Source organism: Apus apus, chromosome 7 (assembly GCF_020740795.1).
Source record: "Apus apus isolate bApuApu2 chromosome 7, bApuApu2.pri.cur, whole genome shotgun sequence".
NCBI lineage: Eukaryota > Metazoa > Chordata > Aves > Apodiformes > Apodidae > Apus > Apus apus.
Genome location: NC_067288.1, coordinates 9,729,146 through 9,755,888, shown reverse-complemented (window position 1 = coordinate 9,755,888; position 26,743 = coordinate 9,729,146). Strand labels below are relative to the sequence as shown.

The window sequence follows — 26,743 nt, the reverse complement described above, 5'->3', positions numbered from 1 at the left end:
GCAGCATCGGGAAGGAGATAGCAGCTTACAAGAAAACAGACAAGGGCCAGCACTAGGTTTACAGCCTTGCAGTAGCTAGGAAACCTGTTGTGCATTCAAGTGCAGAGATAATAGCAAAGGATTCAAACTGATTACCAATTCCCCAATAATAATTACATCACAATAGGAAAAATTACTTCATTCTGAAGCAAGCAATTTTACATACTCTGGAACTCTATGTTATCCTGATGTATTTCGATGGGTATAATGCTACTTAATTAACTGAGCTCCACAAACAAAAGGAAAAAAAAATCCGGTTAGGAAAGGATATAAACCAATGTGTTTTTATAATATACATATATTAAAACCTGTAATAAATATTTTGGATCATAGCCAAAGCAATGCTTCTGATGATGCCACATACAGATATCTTTTGAGACACATGTAGTTGACAAGGAAATATATGGGGGTCTTTTTCATATCAGATCTGACTAGTTTTAATCGATTAAGAAGTATTCATTAATCTTCAGAAATTCCTTAGGACTAGCATAACAGATGTCTCCTTGCTATCAAAGATTTATTTGTCAAACAGAACAACTGGGAATAAACAGTGCAACTCTTAGTGCTACATTTAAATGGATATTTTTATTGAAATTATAAAGCTAGTAAGAAAATGACAATACTAAAAGTTTGCTTTCTTTAACAAGCAGTTACAAGTTCAATGTCTGCAAAAGTATATTTACGTATACATACTCAACGCAAATTGGTTTTGTTTATAGATAAATGCTTACTCTTGTTTAAAACATTTTAACTCCTACACCTACCTTTTGACCTCCTGCAGATTCTGCACTGTGATGCTCTTTTAGTTTTTGTTCCTGTTCCATGATGTCTTTCAAATGTTCATTTACCTAGAGACAAAACAGCTTATTCTAAGAAACACGTGATAGAAATTACAAGTTTCCAAAAATTCTATAAACTACTATTACTAATTAAATAAAAAGATTAAACAAATATTTCAGATGATAGCCCTGAAGCTTAATCAGCAAATTTTGGTTTCAGATGCAGTCCGGGGACACTAGTTCACTAGTTGTTAGCTTTACATTGTACAAACTATCCCGCCCCTTATTATGCCTCATCACATTTGATTAACTGTATCCTTGTTAGCTTGATTTTGTTATGCAGTGAAGGTAGATCATCACTCCAAGCAATATGTGTTGAAATACAAACAGAATACCGTGGTTTTAAATCATGATAAATTACACAATAGAATGACAACTCTTAAAGAGACAAGACACTCTTGAGCAGCTGTCAACATGACCATGACTGCTAACAGGTCATATGTAATGTATGTTACAGTATTTTATTCAGACTTCCCATTTATTCAGTTCAAATTACATATTTAACCTATTTCTGCAAACTTTGCTTTTTACTACCCACACACAGCAGAAGGAACAGCCTGTATCAGACACAGTGTTGATATATCTACATACATACATAACTTACTCTAATCAAATCATATAGACTACAAAGAAAATCACAGCTTGCTTTTCCAGTACTCATACCTTGTTTATCCAGTACATGACAGCATCCTCAATGTCATATGGTAGATCTGTAGCTTGGAAGAAGGATGAATACTGCTGAGTACATGCAATCACCTTCTCAACACTGACCATCTCTACAGTATATGCCATCATAAGGGTATCAATCATGGCCAAGTGAGCACTCTACAAAGAGAAGCAGCAACACCTCATTAGTCTGCAAAAGATCACTTTCTTATATGTTGTTTCTGAACGTAGCCACAATACATGCAAAGAACAAAACTGTAAATGCTGCAAATATTCTATCTGGTTGTCAGCATTTAAATGAAAGACAAATGAAGACCTAACAGATTAAAAAATGTAATGCAAACCACAGGGACACTAAGCTAAAAAAAAAAGCTTAAAATAACTTCTGTAACAAAATTAACACCAAAAATAAAGAATTGGAAATGAAAAAAATAAACAGTTTCAATTATTCAAACATTACATCACTTCTAACAGATCTAAAGAGATGTTTTAAATTTTTTAGCCCTAGTGAAAACAAAAACCCATGCCTGATCAGTGTTATTTGTACTGGAAATAAAAGCTGAGACTCTTTGGTAAACAATCTTAATTATAGTGAAAATGCTGCGTTAATAAGTGTAAGTCTATCTATTTTTAAAGACATAATCCAGGAAGAAGACGCAATTATACTAAGTACAAAAAACAAAATTATAGAAAATATTTATTGTTCTTCTAGTGAACTAATTATTGTATACATATGCAAAACCAGGTTTAAGATAAGCATATATTGATAAAGAAAAGATAGCTTCTCTTAGAAAACAATGTATGTTTCTCCTGGTGTTATGTATTGAGAGACAATGGATATTTCATAGGTTGTAACAATTAAAAACAAACAAACTCCCAAAAACAACAACAAAAAGTAGTGTAACAACCAGGATCACATTAGATTCTTGTAAATGAATAAGAAAATTATGGCGGTTTATAGTGGCAGTGCCTATAGCTAAACAGATTTGCTTCTGCTTTATAAGAACAGCAAGAGCTTTCCAAATATTAAGCAATATTTTCCATGAACCAGAACAACTTTTAAGACAGTATTTTTAAAAACACTGCCTTTAATCACAGCTCTCTATGCAAACAGAGACCCCAAACACTTGTTAACACCATCACTTCAATTTTATAAAAAATATTCATTCAAACATCTCACAAGGTAGCTATAACAGCTATGGCAACAGCAATAAACAACATGACTCACTCAGCAACATGCTACCTAATCACTGTAATTAAGGTAGTACATGCACATATTTTATTGCAGAATTCCCAGCAGGAAAAAGATTAACAGATACAGATTTTGTGCTGCTGTTAGTGTTTGTGTCACTGGTGAAAGTGACAATGCTGGCCTTGGAAGCAGGCAGCAGCACATACTCCTTTTTAAAATGCAGTTTAGTTGCTTTGTTTGACAGAAAAAAGCAAACTCTTCTTATTTTAACTACTCAAGATATTGACAAAACTGTTCCTGACAGCCATCCTTCCTGGGATAAGCTTATTCTTGTTGGACCCTGGATGTGACCTCACGGACTCCTGATGCCACACACTCCATCCACACTCCTAGCACAAACAGCACAGCTAGGCTAAGAACGAGCACCTCTTCACTCCTGCCACTGTGGGTAGACTTATTCTGAATAAACTCTTCTCACCATATGCATCTGCCTTATGAGTTTATTTACAGACCTTTAGTGGACAACTACTGATACAAGTTCTAGGGTGTGACAGATGGAAAGAGCTGGGGAGCTGAATTCTTGCCACCCAAAGTATTTAAGTAGGAAAAGACAGTAAATGTTGCCCATGATCTGCCTTCTGAGGAATCTGCACTCCCATCTGAAATTTGGCAATTCTATACATAGACACAAAAGAGTAGCTTCTTTGTTGGCCAAGAAATGCAGTGCAGAGTTCAGATAGAGTACCACATGGTAAAGTCCCAAAACCATGCGAGAGATTGCAGAGTCTTGGTCAGCCATACAAATCCATGCAGTTCTGCAGGGGTTTCCAGCTCAGACTGCACAAGGGTAGTTGAGCAGGTGCAGAACAGGAAGTAAAAAGTGAAGACTTGGATTGTCTCTGGCAATGGCTTTAATGGTCTTTCCTTGCTATATCTTTGTTGCCTAGACTGAATGGTACTTGGGTTAAAACCTTGTGCCATTTCCACAACTTCCCCAGAAAATGAAATGGAGATATTACAACAGGAAGAAAATGCTGGATTTGCTTTCTAAATTGAGGCAGTGCACAACACATTTTCCAGCCAGACCTAAGAGTGGCCCCATACAAAATGCTACTGCTAGAGGTGTGCTAAGACTCATACGTTCATCTAGAACCAGTCAGACTGCCTGCTGCCCAAGAGGATCCTTTTCACCCTCTGCCCAAGGGGTGAACACAGCCTTCCAACTTGAGGTCTGACAGTCAAGGAAGCTCCAAGCACGTTTGGAAGCAGAATCTTCTTCCCCAACTGGTGATTCACAACCAGTTCACTGTCTACTGTGTCTGTGCTCTGAGACTGTCCTGCAAGAAAAGCAATCACTGGCAGCTCTCCCAGAGCAGATTATCAGTTTGCCTGCAAAAATTGATCATGCCTATGAAGTGGCCTACCAATTGAGAGAGAAAGCCACTGCTGCTAGAACTGCCACCGAGATCAATACATTATAAATGCATTAAGAAAATTATTTACAACTAGCTAGCTAAGTCACATTTTCAGTATTTCTAGCAAAGTATTAATGAACTGCAAACTACTTAATCAAACATAGTCAATAATGAAAAGAATGACCTTAAGTAATACAATACTCTGTACAATCAAAACCAAGTGTATATAAAATTTTACCCACACTGACTGGATCTGTGCCACAAGTCTATTTTATTTAAGCTACCAAATACAAGCATCTTCAGAGTCTCAAAAGAAACTCCAAATTATTTTCTTTATAATCCAGGCAGGACGTTCAAAAGGAGATTTTTTTTTATTAAATAGGAATGATAAAAAGAAGAATTTGAGTCAACTTGCTTCCATTATCCTAGAAACAAACTATGACACTGCTATTTTTCCCGATTTGCAAAATCAAACTTTATTTTATAACTAATTTCTTTACTAAAAACACTTAAAACTAGTAACGTCTATGGGTTTTTCCCCCAGAAAATGGCAAGCAACCAAATAAGCACACAAGGCAACTTGTACATAAAATAGCAGTTTCCAACAAAAATAACACCCTACTGTTCCAAATAACAGGGTTTATCAGCACAACTGCTCAAGTTCTCAAAAAGCATTTTTTTTCAAGTTCTACTAATAGTAAATGAAGTGCAAATTTTTATACGTCTCTCACTGAAACAGTTTATTTTAGGTCCAGCTAAAAAAGCAAGAGAGAGACGTAACTTCTACTAGTTGGATCCACAATTGCCCTGAATTATGACATGAGGAAATAACCTTTCATTCCTGAAGGAGAAATACAGGTACCATTCTGACCTGGGCACAAACTAGGATCTGATGATCAGCAGTAGCTTCTTTCTCTGGACAAGCCTGTAACACAATGCCTGAAGGAACTCCTCAGGAGCTGCTGATGCCTGGTACCAGACATGGTACTCTAAATGCTATTTCCTCCAAGATATCAGCATTCTGACATGCAGCATGAAAAAAACAAACAAACATCAGGATTTCATGCTATTACCTCCCATATCCAGAACTGCAGCACAGCATATTTGAAATACAGAGGTATGGTTTAAAAAAAAAACAACCACCACCACAACTTTTTAATGAGAGAAATAATTAAAAATCACTAACATATTAAGCAATAGAGTACAGTACCAAAAAATACTTAAAAAAAAATCCAAATCAACACAGCAGCAGCGAACAACTCAAGAAGTAACACACTGCTTTATCACAAAATGTTACACAGAGATCTGGTTTAAGCCAATTAAAAAATAGTTTCATTCTTGGATCATTTCACTACAATGGTGTAAAGTACTGCACTCTTCCATGGCAAACTACAAATATTAAAAAATACAAAATGCTGAATTCTTAGAGGTATTTTGTTTTCTAAGGCACAAATGTGGTTTTGTCTTTCCCAGCTACACACTGCACAGAACACCAGAGTTTTAACTCAGTAATCTTTCAGTCTTATGTGATTACTCATTAGTTTCTGCCCTGTAATGTAGGTTCCACAGCTTCACATTATACTGCTGAATAGTTCACTAAGAAGCTTACCGACCTGTAGAAGAAGAACTATTCTGACCATGACTGCTAATGCTTTCTCTGCCTGTCTCATCTTTGATTATGGAGCTTGCTCCACCTCCAAGTCACAAAGAACTTCATTAAAAGTGTACTACGCAGAAGATGTATATGATACTTTAACACAGATACTTATGGATTTATACTGCATATTATAGACAGCTCTTAATCTATACCTAACATCCGTTCAAGTCACAAGTTCTCTTTTGGCATGACCCTTTAAAAAAATCACAGACAAAACCATTCCCTACTACGGTGCTTGAAGAAATTATCAGGAAGAAAGAACACAGAGGATGTAATTGTCATCCTCATGCTAAAATAAATAAATCAATAAATCACACTTTCCTTAGAGTCTTTTATTGAAAGAAAAAGTCCCCTAGTCACTATGCTTTGGAAATGATATTTTATCTTTGACAGGACATAGCTTTTGTAAATGGGAATATGTATTTTTCTTTTTATGGAAGTTGGTCATGTTTTGAATTTTTTTTTGCAAGAATTTTGTTAAAGAATTTAGTAATATTTAAAAAAAAAGTAAAGTCTTCACACTGTAGCTCTCACTTGCACAACACACACATTTCTAGATAAATTCCCTGAAGATTTTGCCTACACTGGAAAGGACATTCTAGCAAAGAACATCAGAGATCAGCTCTCTAAAATTAGCTGGGATAATATTTATATGACCTTTGTACCAATAGCTGTACATGTAACCAACTGTTTCTACCTGCTGAAAACAGAAGTTTTGGATCCAGATATTGCTCAAAATAAAACCAAGTAAATTTAGCCAGTTACTTGATTTAAGTACACAGTACATTCCACGGACTTGATGAAACTTACCCTGAAGACATTGCATACAAGTAAGCAAGTAAGATTCAACTACGTTGAAGGTTCAGTGTACTCCTAAAAAGAACTGTTTTCTTAATGCTAACTATAAGGAACATTTCTTAAACTGAAATTCCCATTAACTTTCTGCCAGTATATACCAGTTCTTAACTTAATGTTACTTTTCATTGCATGATAATCACCACAGATTGATTCTTAACAAGACAGAGCAAAGAAACAAAACTAGAAAGATAATACAGTGACTAAGACAGAGATCATCCCCACAAAAACAGTCACTGAGTTTATAACTCCTATAAGATACTGATCATATGGAATAACCATTATTGGACATGTACTTAAAGAGAAAAAACAGGTAGAAACAGGGTTGCTGATAAGCAGAATAAAAGACAGGAACAGCAGACAAGTAAGGGATTCAACATACAGAACAACTGCAGTGAAAAGGTTTGCCTGTGGGGATCTCCTCCCGTACCCTGCTGAACTCACGTCTCTGAACTCAGGTCTCTTGCAGATTCTGAGAACACAGTTTGAAGAGGCTAAGCAGCTTTAGAGCCCAGGTGGGGTTCCCCAAAGACCCTCCCTGGATCACTAGTCTCACATGAATTTGCTAGCATAATGAGATAACCACCTACATTCCAAATCTCAACTAAGACTGGAAAACTACAGAATTACAGCTCAGCAAAAACACAGGCTAAGGCTCAATGCTGCAGGAGGTGAGGAAGGAATCCATGAGCAGAGTCAAGAGGCTAGAACTCTACTTCAAATTTCAAAGCTACCGCTTCATTTCACCAACATTCACATAGCTAACTGAAGAGAACTCTGATGCTATGAAAGAAACAGCATTTTAAAAATACTTCAATCAACCAAATACAGCAGGCTGAAGTAGACAGTTCTGCCCCATTTGATGATTTTTGGACCTTATCCTTTTCTAACTTCGCACTATACTTATGCCTAGTACAATTTTAAAATAACCTCAGTTGCCTAGTTATTCTTGTCCTGCAATGGAATGATCACGATGAACTACCTCCTCCTCGCATTTTCAAGCGGAACAAGCGCTTGACTCTGATCAGATGCTTGTTCAGCAAGAACAAGAATTATTGAGTCATGCTAAACATATCATAGCAGGTTCTGCAAGGTAGAGGGAATGGTTTTATAGTGTCAACATTTATTATGACCAGCATTTGGTTAACTTTTTAATATAGTTTTTGATTATATGAATATATATAAAACACCATTATTTGACTGATTATACACATCTGACATGGGAAAAGTTACTATCTTATTAAAAATATATTTATTAAGTCCAGGTGCTTGTTGAGTTAGGCATTTTGATAGCACTTCTTCCACCTAAGGTTTCCTCATCATGCTTGTTAAGAAATGTAGTGATTTGATCTATTAACTGAATCTTAATTATATACTTAGCAGAGATTCCTGGATTCCTTCTGATCCATATAGCCAAGTGAGACCATGCCCCCCTCCAGGTCTAGTGAAACAAAACACTGATACAAAACACACTGGAATCAAGAACCAGCAAATGGTGCTCACATTATTTTTATTTTGCCATATTTTGTTTTCAGAGTACCTGCTCTTCAATTTTTTTCCCCCTAATATACTTACCAATTACACCAGAAGTTGCCTGTACCCTGTTTGCTGGAAGAATTAATTGCCTAATGGTAAAAACCATGAAAGAATTTCAGTTCTTATGCCAAGTATGCCATGTTTCAAAAATAAAATATTTGTAGCTGGACTGGTTAAAATAATATGAAAAATAAATGTAGGATAACTGATAACGAGATAGTTACATATGTTTAGATGAATACATAGCACCACATAAGCCTCAAACCTCTTAAAATATTTAGGTCTTTTTTCAGATAATTAAGGATTTTCCTTGATGTCACTGTAAAATCTTGTCCAGATAAACCAGAAACAAAAATCCCTTACAAAAACTTTTGTTACATTTTTTTACTTTTACATTTTGTTACTTTTTTTGTTACATGCATTGTCTCCTTGCTCTTAAACTCTGGACATTTAAACCAAGAAGAAGCAGTTATTACACAAAACACTACCTGAATTTCTTCTGTTGTAACAATCTCCACCAATCTTTGAAGAAGATAGGAGTGGGAAAAAGAGAAACGGCTTCAGTTATAAAACAACTATATCCATATATAAATGAAAAGAAGTTCCTTCTTCCTGACTCACTCATACCTGCATAGTAATGACATTAAAAGCAGTGGTTTAACTTCTCTGGCAGCTCAGCTAAAACACCTTCAGAGGCAGTTATCACCAGGAAGTATACAAGCCCATTCATCTCAGAACATCTGCTAAAGGAAAACAGCCTTAGGAGTGCTGGAGAACTACCACTTCCTCGTGGAGGTTCAGGAAGAGTGACAAGACAAGCTGGGCTCCTACATAATTTGGGGTGAAGAGTTCAGATTTGGGTGATGTGCTATAGGAACATAAGAGGAAGCTAGAAACAGAAAGAGAGAAAATAGGCTGAGATCGCAAAATAAGACTATGTGTAGGACTGGGGTCCTAATTCACAGAAATGAGAGTGGAAGAGGAAACACAGGCATGTCTTCTCCAGTGCATGACTTCACCTGGCACTGCACCACAGCATGCTACTAAGTCCCACCGACAAAGCCACTGAGAGCCACTGCTCAGTATGTTACCAGAGCAGACTAGTTTTGAAACTTTGCAACAAACTTCTAGTGGATCCACTTCACAGTTAAATATTGGTAGTCATTTTTGAATGCCAGCTTTTGTTGCTTGGGTAACTGATACAACATGCTTTCTGACTAATCTGCGCTTCTGTCTTAATATGAAACTAGCTAGTGACTTTGATCTTACAAGTGAGGTCAAGTGACACTTGATCTCACAATCCCTGTAAGGTTTAAAGCATTGAATGAATGTAAAAGACCCATCTGGTAGAAGTCATGCCATCAACTTGATATCACAACAATAAATTAGTAAGATTTCCCCTTATTTTATATAATTTCTCTAATTTTACATAATTCTAAACATCTGACATCTCTTTTTACTGTCCAGCCACCCTGAGTTACAATGAACTGAGTTTTAATAACAAGCTCTTCTGCACACAGTACTAATCAGAGTGAGAGAAAAATGATGCTTTAACGACAGTCATGAACAGCATAGTACACTGGTTTGTTCAATTACTGTGTTTGACATGACAGATTGGAAGGTTGATTACTCACTGCAATTTAAAATGAGTCTCAGTTTGAGAAAACATGTAAGAAATTTCTCATTTTCTATAATTTGCTGGAAAGGAAGTCAAATAATATATGAAAGAACTTTGAAACCTAGGAAAACTTAAGACTAACCCCCTGCCCCAAAGCAACTCCAACTAGCTCAGGTTTCACAAGGACTTCTCTAGACCAATTTTTAGTATCAATGAGGATGGAGATCCTACAGCCTCTATGGGCAATCACCGAATGTCTTCCATCATGTTAAAAGTCAGCCGGTATCCTTTTCAGTACAAAATCCCAGCCTCATGGTAAATACATGGCTAAGCTAAAATGTAGAGAAAGACTTTCTAGCTCGTACTGGCTTCAAATACCGTGTGCTCAGTATCACTATATTTGTGTCAAGTTATTTTTTTTTTAATTTTTCTTTTTCATGAAGGTCAACTCAGAACACTGCTTTCCTAGAAGCAGAGAGAAAAAGTTAGCTACGGTTCCCTCATTTCTCAAAGCAAAAAAGCATCAAAGTAGGGGCAAATCATCCATGGAAATGTCCAGCTAAATTCCAGGATTGTTACTAAAAAGCCTGCAGCTCACCCAAAGCCCAGCTGAACAGTGCATGTTGCCACGCTGCTCTGGTATAAATTCAGAATACCTTCAAAGAAAGTATAAAAAGGTGCAGACTTTAATCTAGTTTAATCCAGCCTGCCACATAGAACCTAAGTTGTTACAATATGGTGTTAGAACTCAAAAATAAATTGGATGCTGTCTTTCAAAAGGAAGAAACAAGTGTAAATTTTTGCTTGAAGAGCCAATACAAGGTTCCTACATGTTCATCTGAACAAGCTCCTTAAAACTTTGTTCTGCTTTTCTATGTATACTTTCATGTCATTTTTTTAACCTTTCATTTATTAAACTGACAGTGAGAAGGCTGCATATGCACAGTTCTGGGATTGACATTCCAGACTAAGATTTCAACTCCTACACTCTACTCAGTTTTCTCAAGAAATGAGGCTCTGGGTTGGAACTTATGTGAGATTCTTGCCAAAATACAATACTGCAAAAATACAGACTTAAATTACTTGGGGAAGGCATGTTAAGAATAACCTTTAATTATAAACAAGAGACCTGGGGTTTTGCTGCAAAACTCATCTTCATTTTTGAAAGGTGGCCGTCCTTCTTGGTCCAAATTTGTATTTTTGTTTTATGTTGGGGAAAGTTGTATCTTTTAGCATCCTAGATAAAACAAAAAACTTAGTGTTGAAGCTAGTGCTTCTGATACATAGACATCCAAGACCTAGGGACAACTGTATTCTGTCACATATCAAGTATCATCATATTTTAATAAAGCTGCTGCTAAAGGCCCTACGAAGAATTTTTGTGATTTTTGTTAAACTGTTGATTTTAGGAGAGAAACATAACAATTTTTCTTAGGCTTAGATTTCTTTGTAGATCTAGGAAAACATTGGCTAAAGAAATCAAAACACTGTCTGTTCATTTCAGCATACTTCCTACAAAAAAAACCAAACAACCTTCAATTTTTCTATGAATACATATGAATTTTCCCTACATTTGCATGTGGACAGGCTCCTGATCATTTCCTTGACATTTCTTTACCAACCATAAAAAGGGTAAAAAGGGCAGAGAAATAAGGTCATCACACTCATTACTGTAATGGCAGTTACATTAAGAATAGGAGTTATTTAACTTTTTCCTTCAAGGTTTACAGGAGTGCAGAGTTTATTGACCATAACACAGCACAGTAAGACATGAGAGTGAAATGAACCTTGCCAAACATTTTATTCTAAAATATCAGCTAAGGTCAAAAGAAATTTCCCAGTCTCCTACTTAAACCAACTCTATCAGCAGCATTAAAGAAATTTAAATAGACACAGAAAATTATATACTGATCACAAGAAACCTGTTTCTCTATGGCTGTTAATGTAGTAAAACCCTGTAAGAGACAAGCTGCTGACTAGCTGTGTTACTAAGTCAGACAGCTGAATGACATTTTTTCATCTATTTATTAAACCACTGTGGCCAGCCAGCCACAACAGTGGCTGCTAAATGAGAACATGGTCCACAGCAATGTTATAGCAGAAGTGGAAAAAGCACATTATGCTTGTTTTGATAAATCTATGAAAAAGCCTTTCCAATTATTCAGTTAATCCAGAATAGACACCAAGCTTTAAGATGGATTTTGAATCCCCAAAGCAAAGTAGGGCTTCTTCAGAGAAAGACTAGTACATATGCACACACAGACAGAACAATTATATTACTTTAAACTTTATGATCTTTTTTTCATCTTCCCAACTAACTCTGTACTCAGTACAGAGTACCTCTTATATACCTATTACATATATATTACATATATTTTATTATATGCCTACACAGGTGTATAATTTATACTTCAGGAAAATCAATTTGCATGCTTTCACAGAGCCCCTGCTGTACCAATAATCTTTTTAATAGACTACTTGCACCCAGGGATGTCTACTTCACCCACTGTTGTAGATTTCTGCAGGACATCTAGCTGTAGTTCCCATCACTACAAGCTTCTGCTAAGCTAGTACCATACAGGCCTATATCTGCATCAGGAACTGCTGCAGATCAACAGGAGTAGACTAGTAGACAAAAAAAGGGTTGTGCTAAGGATTGGCTACCTACAATACATCTGTTCTCAACCATCACTACACTTCAAATAACCTAGAATTTAAGCAGTGTCTTTCTTTAAGCAGCTTTTCATAAAAATAAGAAGGTCAGCAAAACAGTAACTATAGCTTTTCTTAAATGTTATTTTGGTAAAGGCATGAAAAATGGTTATGGAGATTATATAATATTCAATAAGCACATTTTCTTTCCAATAAATCTTTATTTTTAAAAAATGAAAAAGGTAATTAGCTTGTGGCCTACACACAGAAAAGACTAGAATGTTGTTTTCCAAAGAATTAAAATAGAACTGGAGACCACTGTGAACTAGGGATTACTTCTCAATTAACTGACAACTAAGGTAAAACGATGGCGATTCTCATCTTTCACAAATATCTGTTGGTAAACTGACATATTTATGGTACAAAAATGAATCAGAAAAGTCTCTCCCCTCCACTACCTCCCTTTGGTAATGAAAGAACTGACGGTTTGTAAGCCTATTTAAAACAATATAACACACAATCATGTTCTCAGTCCTCATGCTTTTTTGGTTCATGTTATTCCAGGAGGTGTTACACAATTAGTAGCTCTCAAAACAGTCAAGTCAGTTGCAGCAATAACCCATTCACATTGTAGTAAACAACTATTTTATTTGGCAAAATATGACTCCTCCTTTTCTCCACAAATAAGCCAAGCTGAGTAAGTGGCCAGGCTGATAAATGAAACAAAACAGAGAAAGCAGCTAAACATAAAACCACAAAACAGTAACATGAAAAATGATAACTCTAACCTTTAATTTTATAACTAACATATTCCAATTACTTAAGACGGTGATTACTGGAATGTATTTGCTGTGCTTCCAAGGACAGTAGTTAAGTGCTGTCCAGAAACCACACAAGCCCTTTGCATAATGATTAAATCGTTGGTTTGACAGAAGGAACGATCCCCATATATGACCCTCAACTATTAAATCACCTTTTTAACACTGTTTCTCTCTGAACACAGGTATTTGGTCTTGATATTTTAGCTTCCAGTAAAGAATGTGTACCTAGTGTATAAAATACAGCTATGGCAGACACATTAATTTAAAACATTGTTTTATTATCCCACAACAGAAGAAAGGTATGGGTACAGAAGTGAGTGATCTCAGATGTAGTAAAATCAGTTTTGTACTTCCAAAGAACAAGCATAGAGAGGTTCAACCAGAGCAGCTACTACAGACCAGAGGTACAGTCCTTTCTTTGTGCATTATAAACTGCACCTTCCTTGTACCATCCTAGGTCACCCAACAGGAAATGTGCTTCCAGCTCCATCCTTCACCCAGGCACAAGAGCAGCGTATCAGGCCGTACGACAGGACGCTGCAGCCGCAGCAGGAAGCACTTTTCACAGAGTTTGCTGCTCAGACACATGTTTCCCACATCCACTGCTGGCTGGCAGGCAACTGAACCACACTGATCTACCAGACAGCTTTGGCTAGGACTACAGAGTGGTTCAAACAGAGAAAAGGCATGATAACAGCCATTCTTTTAACTTTCACCTTCGATACTATTTAAAATACTTCTATCATTCAGGACCTTTATAACAGATTTCAAATTAATCCCTAAATGGCTATACTGGGATTCTCTTTATATAAACTGTAAATTCTTCTGGCAATTCTAGGTGTATCACTGACAAACTAGAAAAGCTATTTTGAACGCTGCCTTTATCTTAACTTTTTGGATTTTGAACAAAAATTGTGTTATAGTGTAAGATGGGGACGTGAACTGGAAAAATCAGGGCTTGGCCATAGCAAAGCAAGCACATAATCACCAAAACATACTAATCTGAACAAGCTGATATAAAATCCAACACTCCTTAAGTCTCACCACTAGAGGTATGCAAAATATGGATCTGCACATACTTCTTGTCTATTAAATGATTTACAAACCATATGAAAGCCTGCTACTCCATTAAATCAAATAGTACAGCCACATATGATGTAGCTACAGGTTCTGGTGACTGAAATGCATGCTAATCTAATTCCATGCAACAGGATCTTCTTTTTATTGCTATTTTAAGGTTATGGTGGGAGGGCAAGGAAAAAAATAAGAAAATAAGATTTAATTAATTTGTCCCTGGTAGCCAGCTTAATGCACACAGCCTCACCCCTGTGTTCAGTAATTTTGTGATCTTTAACTTCTGGATGCTTATCTTCGGATGGTCATCTCTGTCATAGAAGCAGTGACACTTCATTTTGCAACCATAGTAACAAGTCAATAGAAGCCAGTTAACATATTAAAAGTGTTACCTAATGCTAAGTGAACTAAAACTTAAGGCCTTTCACATTCTTAATGTCCTAATTCCCTACTTGTAGATTTGGTCCAATAGCAGTCTTCCATCACACCCATTTACACACACACAATTATGTATAGGAATAAGATGTCAGTGTAGCTTTCAGTGTATGTAGTAAATTATGTTACAACAGACTTTAAACAATGTGAATCATTCATTCAAACAGCATGTTCCTTTTTGGAAGTGAATGAGACAGGAAGTCATATTTGGAGATTAATATCACACTTTTTTCAGTCACAAGACTACACATGGCAACATATTTAGCATTGCACTATTTTTTTTTTACTTTTTTCTGTGCACAATGTGATATAGAAACAATACATTCAATCTAGTTTTTATAGATACTCTCTATATTAGAAATTGGTTGGTTTTGAACAGATTTTAAGGGAATAAACAATTTCCAACATCAGTTGTTTTTTGTTCCAGACAATTGCCTAACAAGTCTTGTTCAGCTGTTAATAAACTTGGGACCTTTTCGTTTTACTGTTACCCTAATCTAACATGAAAACTTGCCATTACACCCTGGTCGTTCAACATGACACTAGATTAAACAATTTAATTCTCTCCTAATTACTGATAACGTATGTACTGCCAAGATATAGTAGTGAATGTATTCATATTTGCAAATATACTGCTATATAATTATGATAAAACAAACTGCTTGATGAAATGAAGACAAACAGCTTTCACAAAAATAAATACATATACAGGTAAGATTTCATTCTGTATTTGAATAATTTAATAAACACTTCACTGAAACAGGAAGCAGCTCTATCTTAAGCACTACCTTCTGTATATTGAAATTTACAACAATCTAAACCAGGGGGAAAAAAGTAACCTACCAAGCTTTCAAAAATTTCACCTCAAAATATAATTTAGCTTTCAGCATATAATCAGGTTCAAACTGTTTATGCAAATGCAGCTGGTTGCATCCTCTAAAAATGCATCTGAAATATCTAAAAGATTGCAAAAACAGGTCCTGCAAATATGTAACAGGGTCAATCTGGTTACATTCCTTATCATAACAGCAAGTAGGAATGTTAACCTTTGAGACTGTACACTGGACTTAAAGAAGTTAAGAAAAAAGTTAAACAATACATAACAAAAACAACATTTAAAATTACAGGAATAAAATAAACTTTCACTCAAAGTGCATTTATCTTGATAGTTCCAAGCAGTTAGCTTTCAACACACAGACAAAAAGGTGTGAGTTTTATATGTGAGACAGAAGAATATGCGGAAGACAACTTGTTTGTATTATTAGTTTGTGATAACTAATTCCAGACAAAAGCCTAATTCACTTTTCCCCCTTTCTCCCCATTAGGGAACAGTCATTCCAATGCTGTTATAAAACTAACCTTCTGAAAAATCATAAAACTAAGAGAAACCTACTTAAAATATTTGGCAAAGCACTAATATCTAGCAGCACATGCTCATTATTATCATTGAAAAGAAATCCATCCTGAATCACACAGCTCACAGCTAAAGACTGAGACAAAAGCAGCAAACTAAAACAAATTAAATTGTGGGATAAATGCTACAAAGGAAGAAGAGTCTCAACATCTAAGAACTGTAGATGAAGGTCTTTGAAACTGCTTCCACTAAAAATACTGTAGAAAACAGTGATTTGTGTGTAGTCACAGTATTTGTGAAAAAAATTTAATAAAGAATTAAAACCTGTCAATTTCAGTTAGAATAGAACTGGAAAAGCTGATAAAAGGAAATAACCTGCTGTGTTGTTTTAGTAAATACTACCTACATAAAAACATTCAGCCTTTTCAACTGAAAATTGAGAGGCAGTTTTAAAGGTGTGTTGTACAACTCTGGACAACTGAAAATGCTGAGACAATATTCACCATATTTGCATGCCTCAGATAATGTTTAGTCAAAAAAATAACTCATTTCCCATTTGAAGACTACTCAAATTCAAGCAATAATTTAAGATTAAGTTCTCTGAATGCCTCTGATTTTCAACAAGTTTTCCCATTTGGAAGTGTCACTTATTCTGTAATAGAAGAGTTCCAATCCATCTTTCCTGCATATGGACCTGCTATTGTAATGAACAGGGCTTAGACAAGAACAAGTTGTGACTCTCATCTGTTACTGTTTTAGTTGCAATGCTGCTGGCAGCACAATGATGGAAAGTCCTGAAGATAAACAACTGCCAAATTTGTAAAGAAAAGCAATTTCCTTGTTCTGTAGCTCCCATGCCAATTGAAAAATATGAACAAAATATTTTCTCCCCCTCATATAGTGCACAGCAACATAGCACTTCTCAAAGAAAGGCATTTCCCCCAGCTGTGCACCTCAGAACTTGTCAGTTTGTTACATCTCAAAGCTAACCTTTACTTAAACATTTTATCATTTAATTCCATTTGAACTTAGTGTCATACTAATAACTGGTATCAGTTATCAGTGTCACGTATAACTAGAATAACATTAAGTTCAATTCTTATAATCCATAATTTTATTTACTCTTTTCTTGCATTAATCACAATCTATGATTTTGCCCCCTGTAATTATGACAGTAAGTTAAGAGACAATACTAATCCATTGGCAACAAGACATGCTAATATATTATTTTAATCTGTAAAGTACCATGTACACTGATGCCATTGCAAGAAGCAGAGGAGGAGTGGTGGGAGTTATGCTGTGGAAGAAAAAAAATTTATCATCCTTCAGGAAAAAGATATTCCTGGCAATAGGTTTTGTCACACCATGCCTACGCACAGATCTGCAGCTCTCTGCTTTATTGGGGTCATGACAGATTGATGATGCCTTTTGGATAACACAATGGAAGCATCTCCAAGCACTTGGCTCTGGTTATCTTTTGCTAACTAAAAGAAGAAAAGTGGAAAGAAGTTAAGTTGTGCTATGACAACAAAGCATTGTGGACTGATGGACAGTGTGCTCTGGTCTCAGGATTAACTTCATTTCTCCTCCAACCCAGGCATCACTCCGTCTCTCAACAGATCTCATTCCCATCCTGAGCGCTCTAATGTCTCCCATTTTTGCTCAGACTTACATCCTTAGGGCCTTCTTGAACTATTCTCAAGATGTGCGGGCTCAGGAAGGAAACTCATCAGAGTCCACAGCTATTTGGTTTGCACTTCAGCCTTTCCTTCAGCAAAGAAGTGAATTTGGCTTCCCCTCCTCTAGTCCAGCAGCTATTGCCAAAATGCTTGTAAGAACTTTTACGATAAATAATTTGTAAAATAAATAACCAGCAGAAGATAGATACAGGCCATCCATAAGTGGAACAAAAGAAAAAAATATCATTTGACTAGGATTAAACTTGCAAATTCAGATAATATTTTAATTACTTTTCAAAGAAGGGTTGGGAAAGCTACAGAACCAATGCAAAGAACAAAAAAATCAACTGTTTATGCCTTCAGGAAAACTTAAAGGCAAATTTAGTTACACTGTAAGAACAGTATTTTTCCAGATGACAGAACTAACCGGAAAAAATCCCTAGGGGACTACAGTTTGGATAAGACAACAAAAGGGATGATACTATTAAAAAAATAAATAATTAAAATAATATGAAAACAGTCTTGCATGATTTTAACTTTAATGTACCCATCAAAATGGTAGTTAAGATTAATATTATCTGAAAATAACTATAAACCAAGCAGCAAAAAGTGATGCTGTTACTACCTTTCCCAATGACAGTCAGTGCTGGTAGTCTCTGGTGCTGCTGTCCAAGGTTTCAGCCATAAAATGATGGCTAGGAGCTCATTTCTTTTACGACTGAGAACACTCATTGCACTTAAGAACAAGAAGTTATGGCTGTCCTCAAACCAGGACAATGGCCTACACAGAAACATGTAAATTCAATGACAGGTATACATAGTGACCTGCAAGCTGATACTAATATTTTTCATCTTTTTCAAGAAAGAGTCTACAGTAAATAAGAAAAAACAACTATATATTTAAAATTACGAGAGATTTTAAAGGGCATCTCTCTGTACATAACGAGCTACTCTTTCCCTAACTCTAAGAATATTTGGGACATTCCAAAAGATTAGAACAAACTAAGTAATGTTGGTGGATTTTTTTTTTTTGAGAGTCAACAGACAATATACATAATTTTAAGGCCCCACATCCTTCTGATCTCATGCAAAATAATTCCAGAGTCAACAAGCAGCTTGATTTATAAAAGTAAAAATTAAAATATAATGCTAATTCAAACATGAACGTAGAGAACATAAACCACTTATTAAATTCACTTATAAATGTAACTGAAAAGTGCAAGACTCTCATTACGAGTGCAGGGCATCTAACTTGATACTAATGCATGCTGATTGAATAGAATTAACTCTGGATACATTAAACTGATTTATAATCCAGTCAACTAAGCTGAAAATGCAACTCTGAACACAGAATCAGAAATTAATAGCTGCATTTTCCAGTGAACAACACAGGGATTAGTCATCAGTTTGCCATCTCTTAGTATTTTTACCAATAGCCTTTAAGAATAACTCATCACTGATCAGGTTTGAACAGAATGCAAAATCTGAAGGAAAGGTTGCTAAGGAAGATGAATCAGATGAGTAGAGCGATCAGTTCTCCCTCTAAATTCGGAAGGGTAAGAAGAGTCTCAAGCAACATTGAGCTAAAAAAAACCCTCAAGCTAATCAGAAAGGTACTATCATCTCTAGAAAAAGATAAGTTTAAAGTTGCTTAAGAAAAGTAACCTAAAATAATTGACACCACAGCCATGTGTACAATAAGAGCATAATTCTGTTAAGTAATTAAGTCATCAAATCTTGTTAGAACAAGCCAGGCTGTATTATCCATCTCCCTCCCCCATAGCCAGGACAAGCCAATAAACCAAGCCATGAGTAGCCTGTTAGGTAAGTTCTGTTTCCCTATGTTCTGGGAAAACCAGAAAAAATTACCCCTCAATGTCTAGAGGTATATGGTTATTATATATTTTTTTTGTCATTGTTGTTAGTACACAGCACTTTAGCAGGATTGTTTTTTTTTTCCCTAAAGCTTTGACCTGGAAAACGAAGAATTTTCAGGCACATGCATGTGCTAACATAGACAAAATACAATTAATGATGCTAAGTACCAATAATGAAAAACAAGTACTGGAGAGTACCTGGGGACACCATAATACCTTAGAAGACACTGGAGCAATTTGATTGATGTCATCATTCTCTAATTACTGTAGAGTCCCAGAAAAAACAGCTGTCTCAAAAAAGTCTCCCTGACAAACTGGACATGGTGTTTGAGTGGGGTCCTCATTTGATAAGCCATCTGGAACCTGTTCTCACAAGGAGAGTCCCTCGTTCAGTAACCACCATGATAAACTGGACACTGTCCTTACTTGCTAAAGAACAGTGGCCAGCAAGACAATACCCGTGGAGGCACAGTGCCACGTTGTGAAAGACCACTTTCCTGTCTAAGGACAAAGCGCGTGTGTGGAAATAAAGGTCACTGCTCGGTCAACCTGGATGGGGGGGGCCAAGTGATCACCTGGATCCCTGTGCCCCAGCAACTCATTTCCAGAACATTCCCAAATCCAACACTGAACCTGAGCAAAGTAGGTTAAAACTCACCAGGAGATGTGGGGCCAGGCGCCATAAAAGGCAAACTCGAAATGCTCGGGGCACATGCCCACCACCCAAGGACCACAACATCATGCTGAGATGGTCACTGGATTCAAGGGTGGTGGTATCTTTCCTATCTCCTCTTTCTTCATCTCTGACTCTGTCCCTCTTCATGTCTCATTCTCCTTCTTTCTCTCTGTTTCTAGCCTTATTATCAGCACATAAAGGTAGCAATTTCTATATTGCTAAGTTCTGTTGGTTGTAACCTGTTGTTTTGAGAGTACCATTTTGCTAAGTTCTGCTAGTTGTCATCTGTTGCTTTGGGAGTGATACTGTTGTGTGTTTGTTTTAGACAAACTTTATAATCTTAGTCAACTTTAAGTAATGTTTTGTATGAGCCTCCTGAATAACGGTTCTACTCTTCCGCTACTGTGCAGAGAATGCCAGAGGTTTATCTTGATGAATGGGTTGCTAAAAGAGACCAACTAAGAAAGGAGGACTGGATCTGAATCTCCCTGGGACAACCCCCACTTCTGGGGAACTGTACCTGTGCCCACTTTGTGAAACATGGTATTTAATTTGGTCCCCCCACCTCTGGGGAGCCGTGCCCACTTTGCAGGACATGACATATACTAAAACTGATAGCAAGTTCAGTAAATAAATCATTTGAGTAGAACTTCAGCATCAGGATTTTCTTCTCTCTTGAAGTTCTTTGCTAGTGTCTGCACAATATTTCTTTGTAAGTTACATCACTACCATACTATTTTACTTCTCAACCGTCTAAGTTTTCTCTGTACTTCTTCCTGTTGCTGAAGAAAAACTAAAAGCAAGAATCTGAATAATCTCATCCTTTGCAGGCACCTATCTGCAAAGGTAAAAGTCGTAAAGAATGCTGCAATATAGACCTGATGAAGCTTCCCTGACAAAATGACATACTGAACTACAGTAACTTAGTCTTTCTGTGTGCAGTCACACCACTGTGGTTTTATTTTAACCTTGCATACACAAACATGTATTTACACGGAACTTCTAAACATTGTTAAGACAGGTTTGGTTATGCTTTTGGGAGTGAGGGAGTTAGAAGGGGTACAGAAATAAAGAAAGTAACACCTGTTCAAAACTCAACTGAATTATACTTCCCTCAATATTTTTGTCCATTCCATTTTTTTACTTTTATGTGTTAGGATGCAACACCATGTGGTCCTGTATTTCACCCTAAATAGGTTCTTCAAGTGCACAGTAAACAGGTAGAAAATAAGGCGCTGTTATTGCAGAAAAGAGTTTAGATAGAAATTTATTAAAAAGGAGACTTTCTGATGATAGAGTTCTTCAGACTGAGGATATGGTAAAATAAAGACCACATTGTCCCCAAACTCCAGAAATTAATTTATAAATTATTGGTCAGCAGGTCAGTGTCAGTAAAAACAGAGTAAAGTGGGTACAGCTTCTGTAACTAAACCTCTCAGCAAACGCAGTTCGTGATACAGACTGCATTTTCTAGCTGTTTTCAACAGCACTACATTGGCATCTACTTTAGTAGATTTTTACCCCAGTGCCACTGTGCAACTGACTTCAAAATACATAGGGACCCTTTAATAATAACAGACATATCATTTTCATATTTAAGAAACATAACTGTCCCTATATGAGACTTCATATAACATATGGTATACATTTAATAATTATGTAATGTAAAATTAAACTGATCCATCATTATATGCTTACCCAATATCTACATATTCACTCTGCTTTTCTTTTAATTTTTAATCTCCTAGAGCTCAAAAAAATTTAACCTGCCACTATTTTTATCAAACCCAACAGTTAAACAAATTGGGATTTATGCTTCACATTGTATATACTTATTAAATAATACTTGACTGCAACATGTTCTAAATTGTGTTTCAAATATCCAACTTAAAGCTTATAAAGCACTCTTGCCATTTCAACGTTTGAGAGATGTCATCAGTCTTATCAACTGACTGGTAAAACTATTAAGTTGTAGGATCTCAAAAAGAGGTAGAATTCGTTGTTTATGTACTGGTCTTAGATTAGTGGTTCAGGAAGGCAAAATCTGTTATAGTGGGAGACACCCTTCCTAATGACCTTCTTCAGATGGATGGAGGAAAGCTGAAAATCTTCCACATTTAGAGTAGACAGTTAATTTGTTAAATAGTACTATTACAGTCAGTTTGTAACTTAAATAGTTTAACAAGTTACCAGATAATGTTTTAATGCAAGTCTTCACTTGTTTTATTTACATAGGACCAATTATATTGAATTTTTCTTTCAGTAATTTGGAGATATATTTCTGCAAGGTACTAAGAGTTTCCTACTAGTTCATCAAAACTTAACGGTTCATAGAAAATGTACCAATTCACATAAATGACTGAAGTACACTGCTATCTACTGCATGTCTCCAAATGTCAATTAAAAGAGTAAATGTGCTAGGGAGACCTTACAGAATTTTTTCATTCCACTTCAGGAAAAAAAAATAATAATCCCATAATGCTGTTAAATTCCAGTGTCTTTGTAAGAACAAAGACTTGAATGTTATGATACAGCTACTGTGATGACAGAGTGTGCCTTCTGCTGATAAGTGCAGGCAGATTGCCAGATTTATGGGTGCAGATTAACAAATGCAGACTAGCAGTTTTCTTTTGTACTACACTGGAGCAGCTGCTGCATTATGGGGAGTACAAACTGTATCCCTTCAACAGTCAGTGCGGTTGTGTCCTCTTGTTGCTCTCTGTACTACACAGAGCTGGTAGTGAAGCTCTCCTTATGTTTACATGACAGACCCACACCTCCTGCTAAAAGCAGCTCACTATTTTCCATAATAGGAAGAAAGTGGTGCTCTTAAACTAACTGCCTGCTACAGTCATACAAGATTTTTAGCTTTCCCCTATCCCGAAGAAGGTTAGTAAGAAATATTTCTCTTAGCATAACTTAAGTAAACTGATTAAGAAATACCTTCTAGGTAGGCTGTAAAATTATTAATAGATTCTTCTTTATCTAAACAGCTTAGCTACTATACTCCAGAATATACTTAACGTAGCAGAAGCAAGACCATTCCTAAATATTTAAATAACCTTTCCACATATTTAAAGAGATACAAAAAGTCTGCAGCTGCAAACCAACAGCCAAAAGCTGAAGCACACTCCTTAACAGTGCTGTTGAAACAGGAAGAAAATCTTCTTAAACTGTTTAACAAAACAGTATCTCTTTCAAGGTTAATGAAAATTTGCTGACTTGTATAAAAAGCACCTTCTACATGGTATCTGGCATTCATCACAGACTTTAATTCATACCATCTTTCCTTCATAATTTGTATCTCCTTTCAACTGTTTTTCCTTGTTGGGCTTTGGGCGTGGCATTCTTGTCCGTTTTTCAGCTGTTGTTCTTGTAATTAAACCACACCCCCATGTCTCCCCCTTCCCAGGTTAACAGCAGCATAAGAACCAACACTAAGACTACAATCACAGAAGCACTTTTGAACCAAAACTTCGGTTTGCTCAAGGCATAAGAATACCAGCTAATTTTTTTCTGCCCTCACAGCACCCAATATCTCCTAATTACCAAGAAGTGAGCAAGTTGAAGTGAAAACATCCAATAAAGGATGTATTGCTTCATCTTCTCATGAAAGGCCCAAGACTGGATGGACATCAGGAGGTATTCCTGCCTTCTGAAGTTCACTTTATTTCCTGTCTTCATTCTAACAGCAGCAATTTGGTTTATTCCATATATTATGCATCTCAACTGGAAGATAAGCTACATTATTTTTTCATTTTAGTATAAGATTAAGTGCAATTACCACAATCCTACATTAAAACAAACACTACATAATGTGTGTCTACTTATGATCATTGCCTACTACATTCACATGGCAAAGGCAAGTGTTAAGGCCAGCTTTGTACAGATCAGGGATTTCACAGCAGTTCTGAGAATACACTTTCACTGTAACACAAGCAGCACAGTCTGTTTTACAGCTCTGCACAACTGAAAAGAATCCTACAAGAGCTGTTAAAAAGAACAATCAGATTTTTTTATTTTCCATGCAAGGATTCTCAGTGATACAAATTTGAAATGCCAGCTACATTGCTGGAATCATGAATAAGACCAAAATCCTACACAGATTTTTGTACAGCAATTAAGGATGCAGGAAGAAAAAAAGGTAACAAAAAAAAAAAAGGTAGAGAAACACAAAGTTTTCAGTTTTCTTCTGTGGGGAGAGCTGCAAACATGAAAGGGGATGGGATCAGGTTATTTTAGCATTAGGCTTGCTGGAAAGGACCAGCAAACAATTCCTACTTTGTATTCTTCGCAGACATAACTTTAGTGTCAGTAGCTCTGCTTCCATCTGCATTAATTGCTGCATTTGGTGCACAAGTTGAGCTGACAGCATTCGCAAAAACCCAAAGGATGCTGCAGAGAACTCTGTGGTTACCTAAGTCTTCCACAAATTTCTGCTACAGACATCTATGTGATCTTTTGGAGTTAAATCCTATTTTTATTTGTAGATAGTCCTTGTTAAACAGATTTCCAAAACTGATGCTCTAAAAATAAATATATCTCTTTTCCCACAAGAGAGCTTTCTAATAAAAAAATTACACTAAAGACCATTATTCTTTTCATTTATTAGTAGGCTAAGATACATATGAATAAAAGTAAGCACAGAACAATTTAATTGTGTAATGTTATTTCATCTTCAGGATTTTTTTTACTGGTTTGCACTAAGACAGAAGTGACTCCATCTGACTGTATTGAAGCTAATAATTTTTAGTACAAAAGAATGGCATTAGTAGCAAATAATCAGAGTTCAATTTCGGAAAAGGAACAGGCCTATATTAAATACAGTCTTTAGTCCCAGAAAATTACAGAACTAAACCAAACCTGAGTATGACGCACACTGATAACCTGTATTTGTTTTGTGCACACTAAATATTACACAAGCATACCACAGAACATATCCTAAGTCACTGCTATTTACATGACACAGAAAAAACATTTTCTAAATGCAAGACAAACATAATTAAAAACAAGTAGCAGGCAAAACAAAATACCCATGTTATGAGTCAACATAAGCAGCATGAAAAAAGCTAACAGGACACTAAGTTATAAGTTTAAATGGTAAGAGCAGAATAAACTTTATGAAGAGTTGTAGCAGTTACTGTGACCAAAGCATGAACTGACATCTCGTGCTTGAAGGAGCTCTGTATCCACATTGTTTAACTGTGTCAAACATAGGTTTGTGCAACGTGCCTAAAATGACGTGGTATATCTAACACAACAAGGCCAGCAAAAATACTGCATCACTGTTTTCAAGCAAATAAGAACCTTAAAAGTAATGTATGTGAAGACAAGTCTGAAACCTAGTGCCTACAGCAGGAATTGAGAAAAAAAGTATGGAACCTTAAGCCACAGATGACGAGTTCTATGAGGCACATGAGACTAAACTTAGGTCCTGTTTCACCACTATAATTGCTTATTATTGTAATTTTTAGTGCAACATACTACTATGCAAGATGCTTAAATAAATATCACAAGTAGGTTAATACTAGAATCTGGTGTTTTAACTAACAAATTGTGGTACCTATGGGCTCAAGTCAAGTAACTGCAAATTCTTTTTACATGTCTTCATCTAAGAAGCAATTCACAACAGCATAGGAATGGAAACTTGTTACATCATGCCTAAAACCAGAAAAAAATTCTTCAGGGCAGAAGCCACATCTTATTTCTTTGTTCTAGTAAGTGTTTTGTACACTTTTTGTTGCCCTACAGAGTTAAAGGAATTCTACAGCATGAAAACGCAGAGACTGCAGCATGTAGCTGCAAGCTAACTGGGTGAGCTGCTGGAGTCCTTCATCAAGGATAAATACTCCCCTGATGAGAAGGACTGTCATTTCAAATGATTGCAGTCTGCTAGAGAGACCAAAAATCTGGATTGCAGGATGAGTTAACCACTTACTGTCTGGTGTTTTATCCAGAAAGAGATGCAGATTCTGGTACAGATTATGGGTACAAAACGAACACTATTAATCCATATCCAAATCCACCAGCACTATAAACTCCTCAGCCTATGACTGATTTAGCAATTAATACTGCACAACAGAAAAGCAAAACTGGGTCCCAGAAATTGCCTCTACTCCCTTCTTAGGGGATTCACTTAAGTCAGCTCTACTGGAGTCCCGGGAAATGAATACCCCTTGGCACATGGGCTACTATAGGTGTGATCCTAGAGCCCACCTTCCCGTTTAGTTGCTAAAAGAAAACCAGATCATGCTTCCCAGATGACTCCATAATGCAAATCAGAAGTGTAGTAACCAGGAGAAATGTGGAGGTTTACCTCAAAAGCACGCTCCTGATCAATACTAAAAAAGCCAATACA

At 36.2% G+C, this 26,743-nt stretch overlaps 1 protein-coding gene across 4 annotated transcripts in view; it reads right to left on the bottom strand.

Moving 5' to 3' along the window:
• CAMSAP2 (calmodulin regulated spectrin associated protein family member 2) overlaps positions 1 to 26,743 on the bottom strand; it is a 79,242-nt gene that overhangs the window by 36,882 nt on the left and 15,617 nt on the right. For all 4 annotated transcript variants that reach the window (XM_051625018.1, XM_051625020.1, XM_051625019.1 and 1 more), the window contains exons 3-4: positions 1,542 to 1,703; positions 804 to 887 (exon numbers count right to left, since the gene is read on the bottom strand). In XM_051625018.1, coding sequence (XP_051480978.1) covers positions 804 to 887; positions 1,542 to 1,703 — 246 coding nt within the window. The remainder of the gene's footprint in view (positions 1 to 803; positions 888 to 1,541; positions 1,704 to 26,743) is intronic.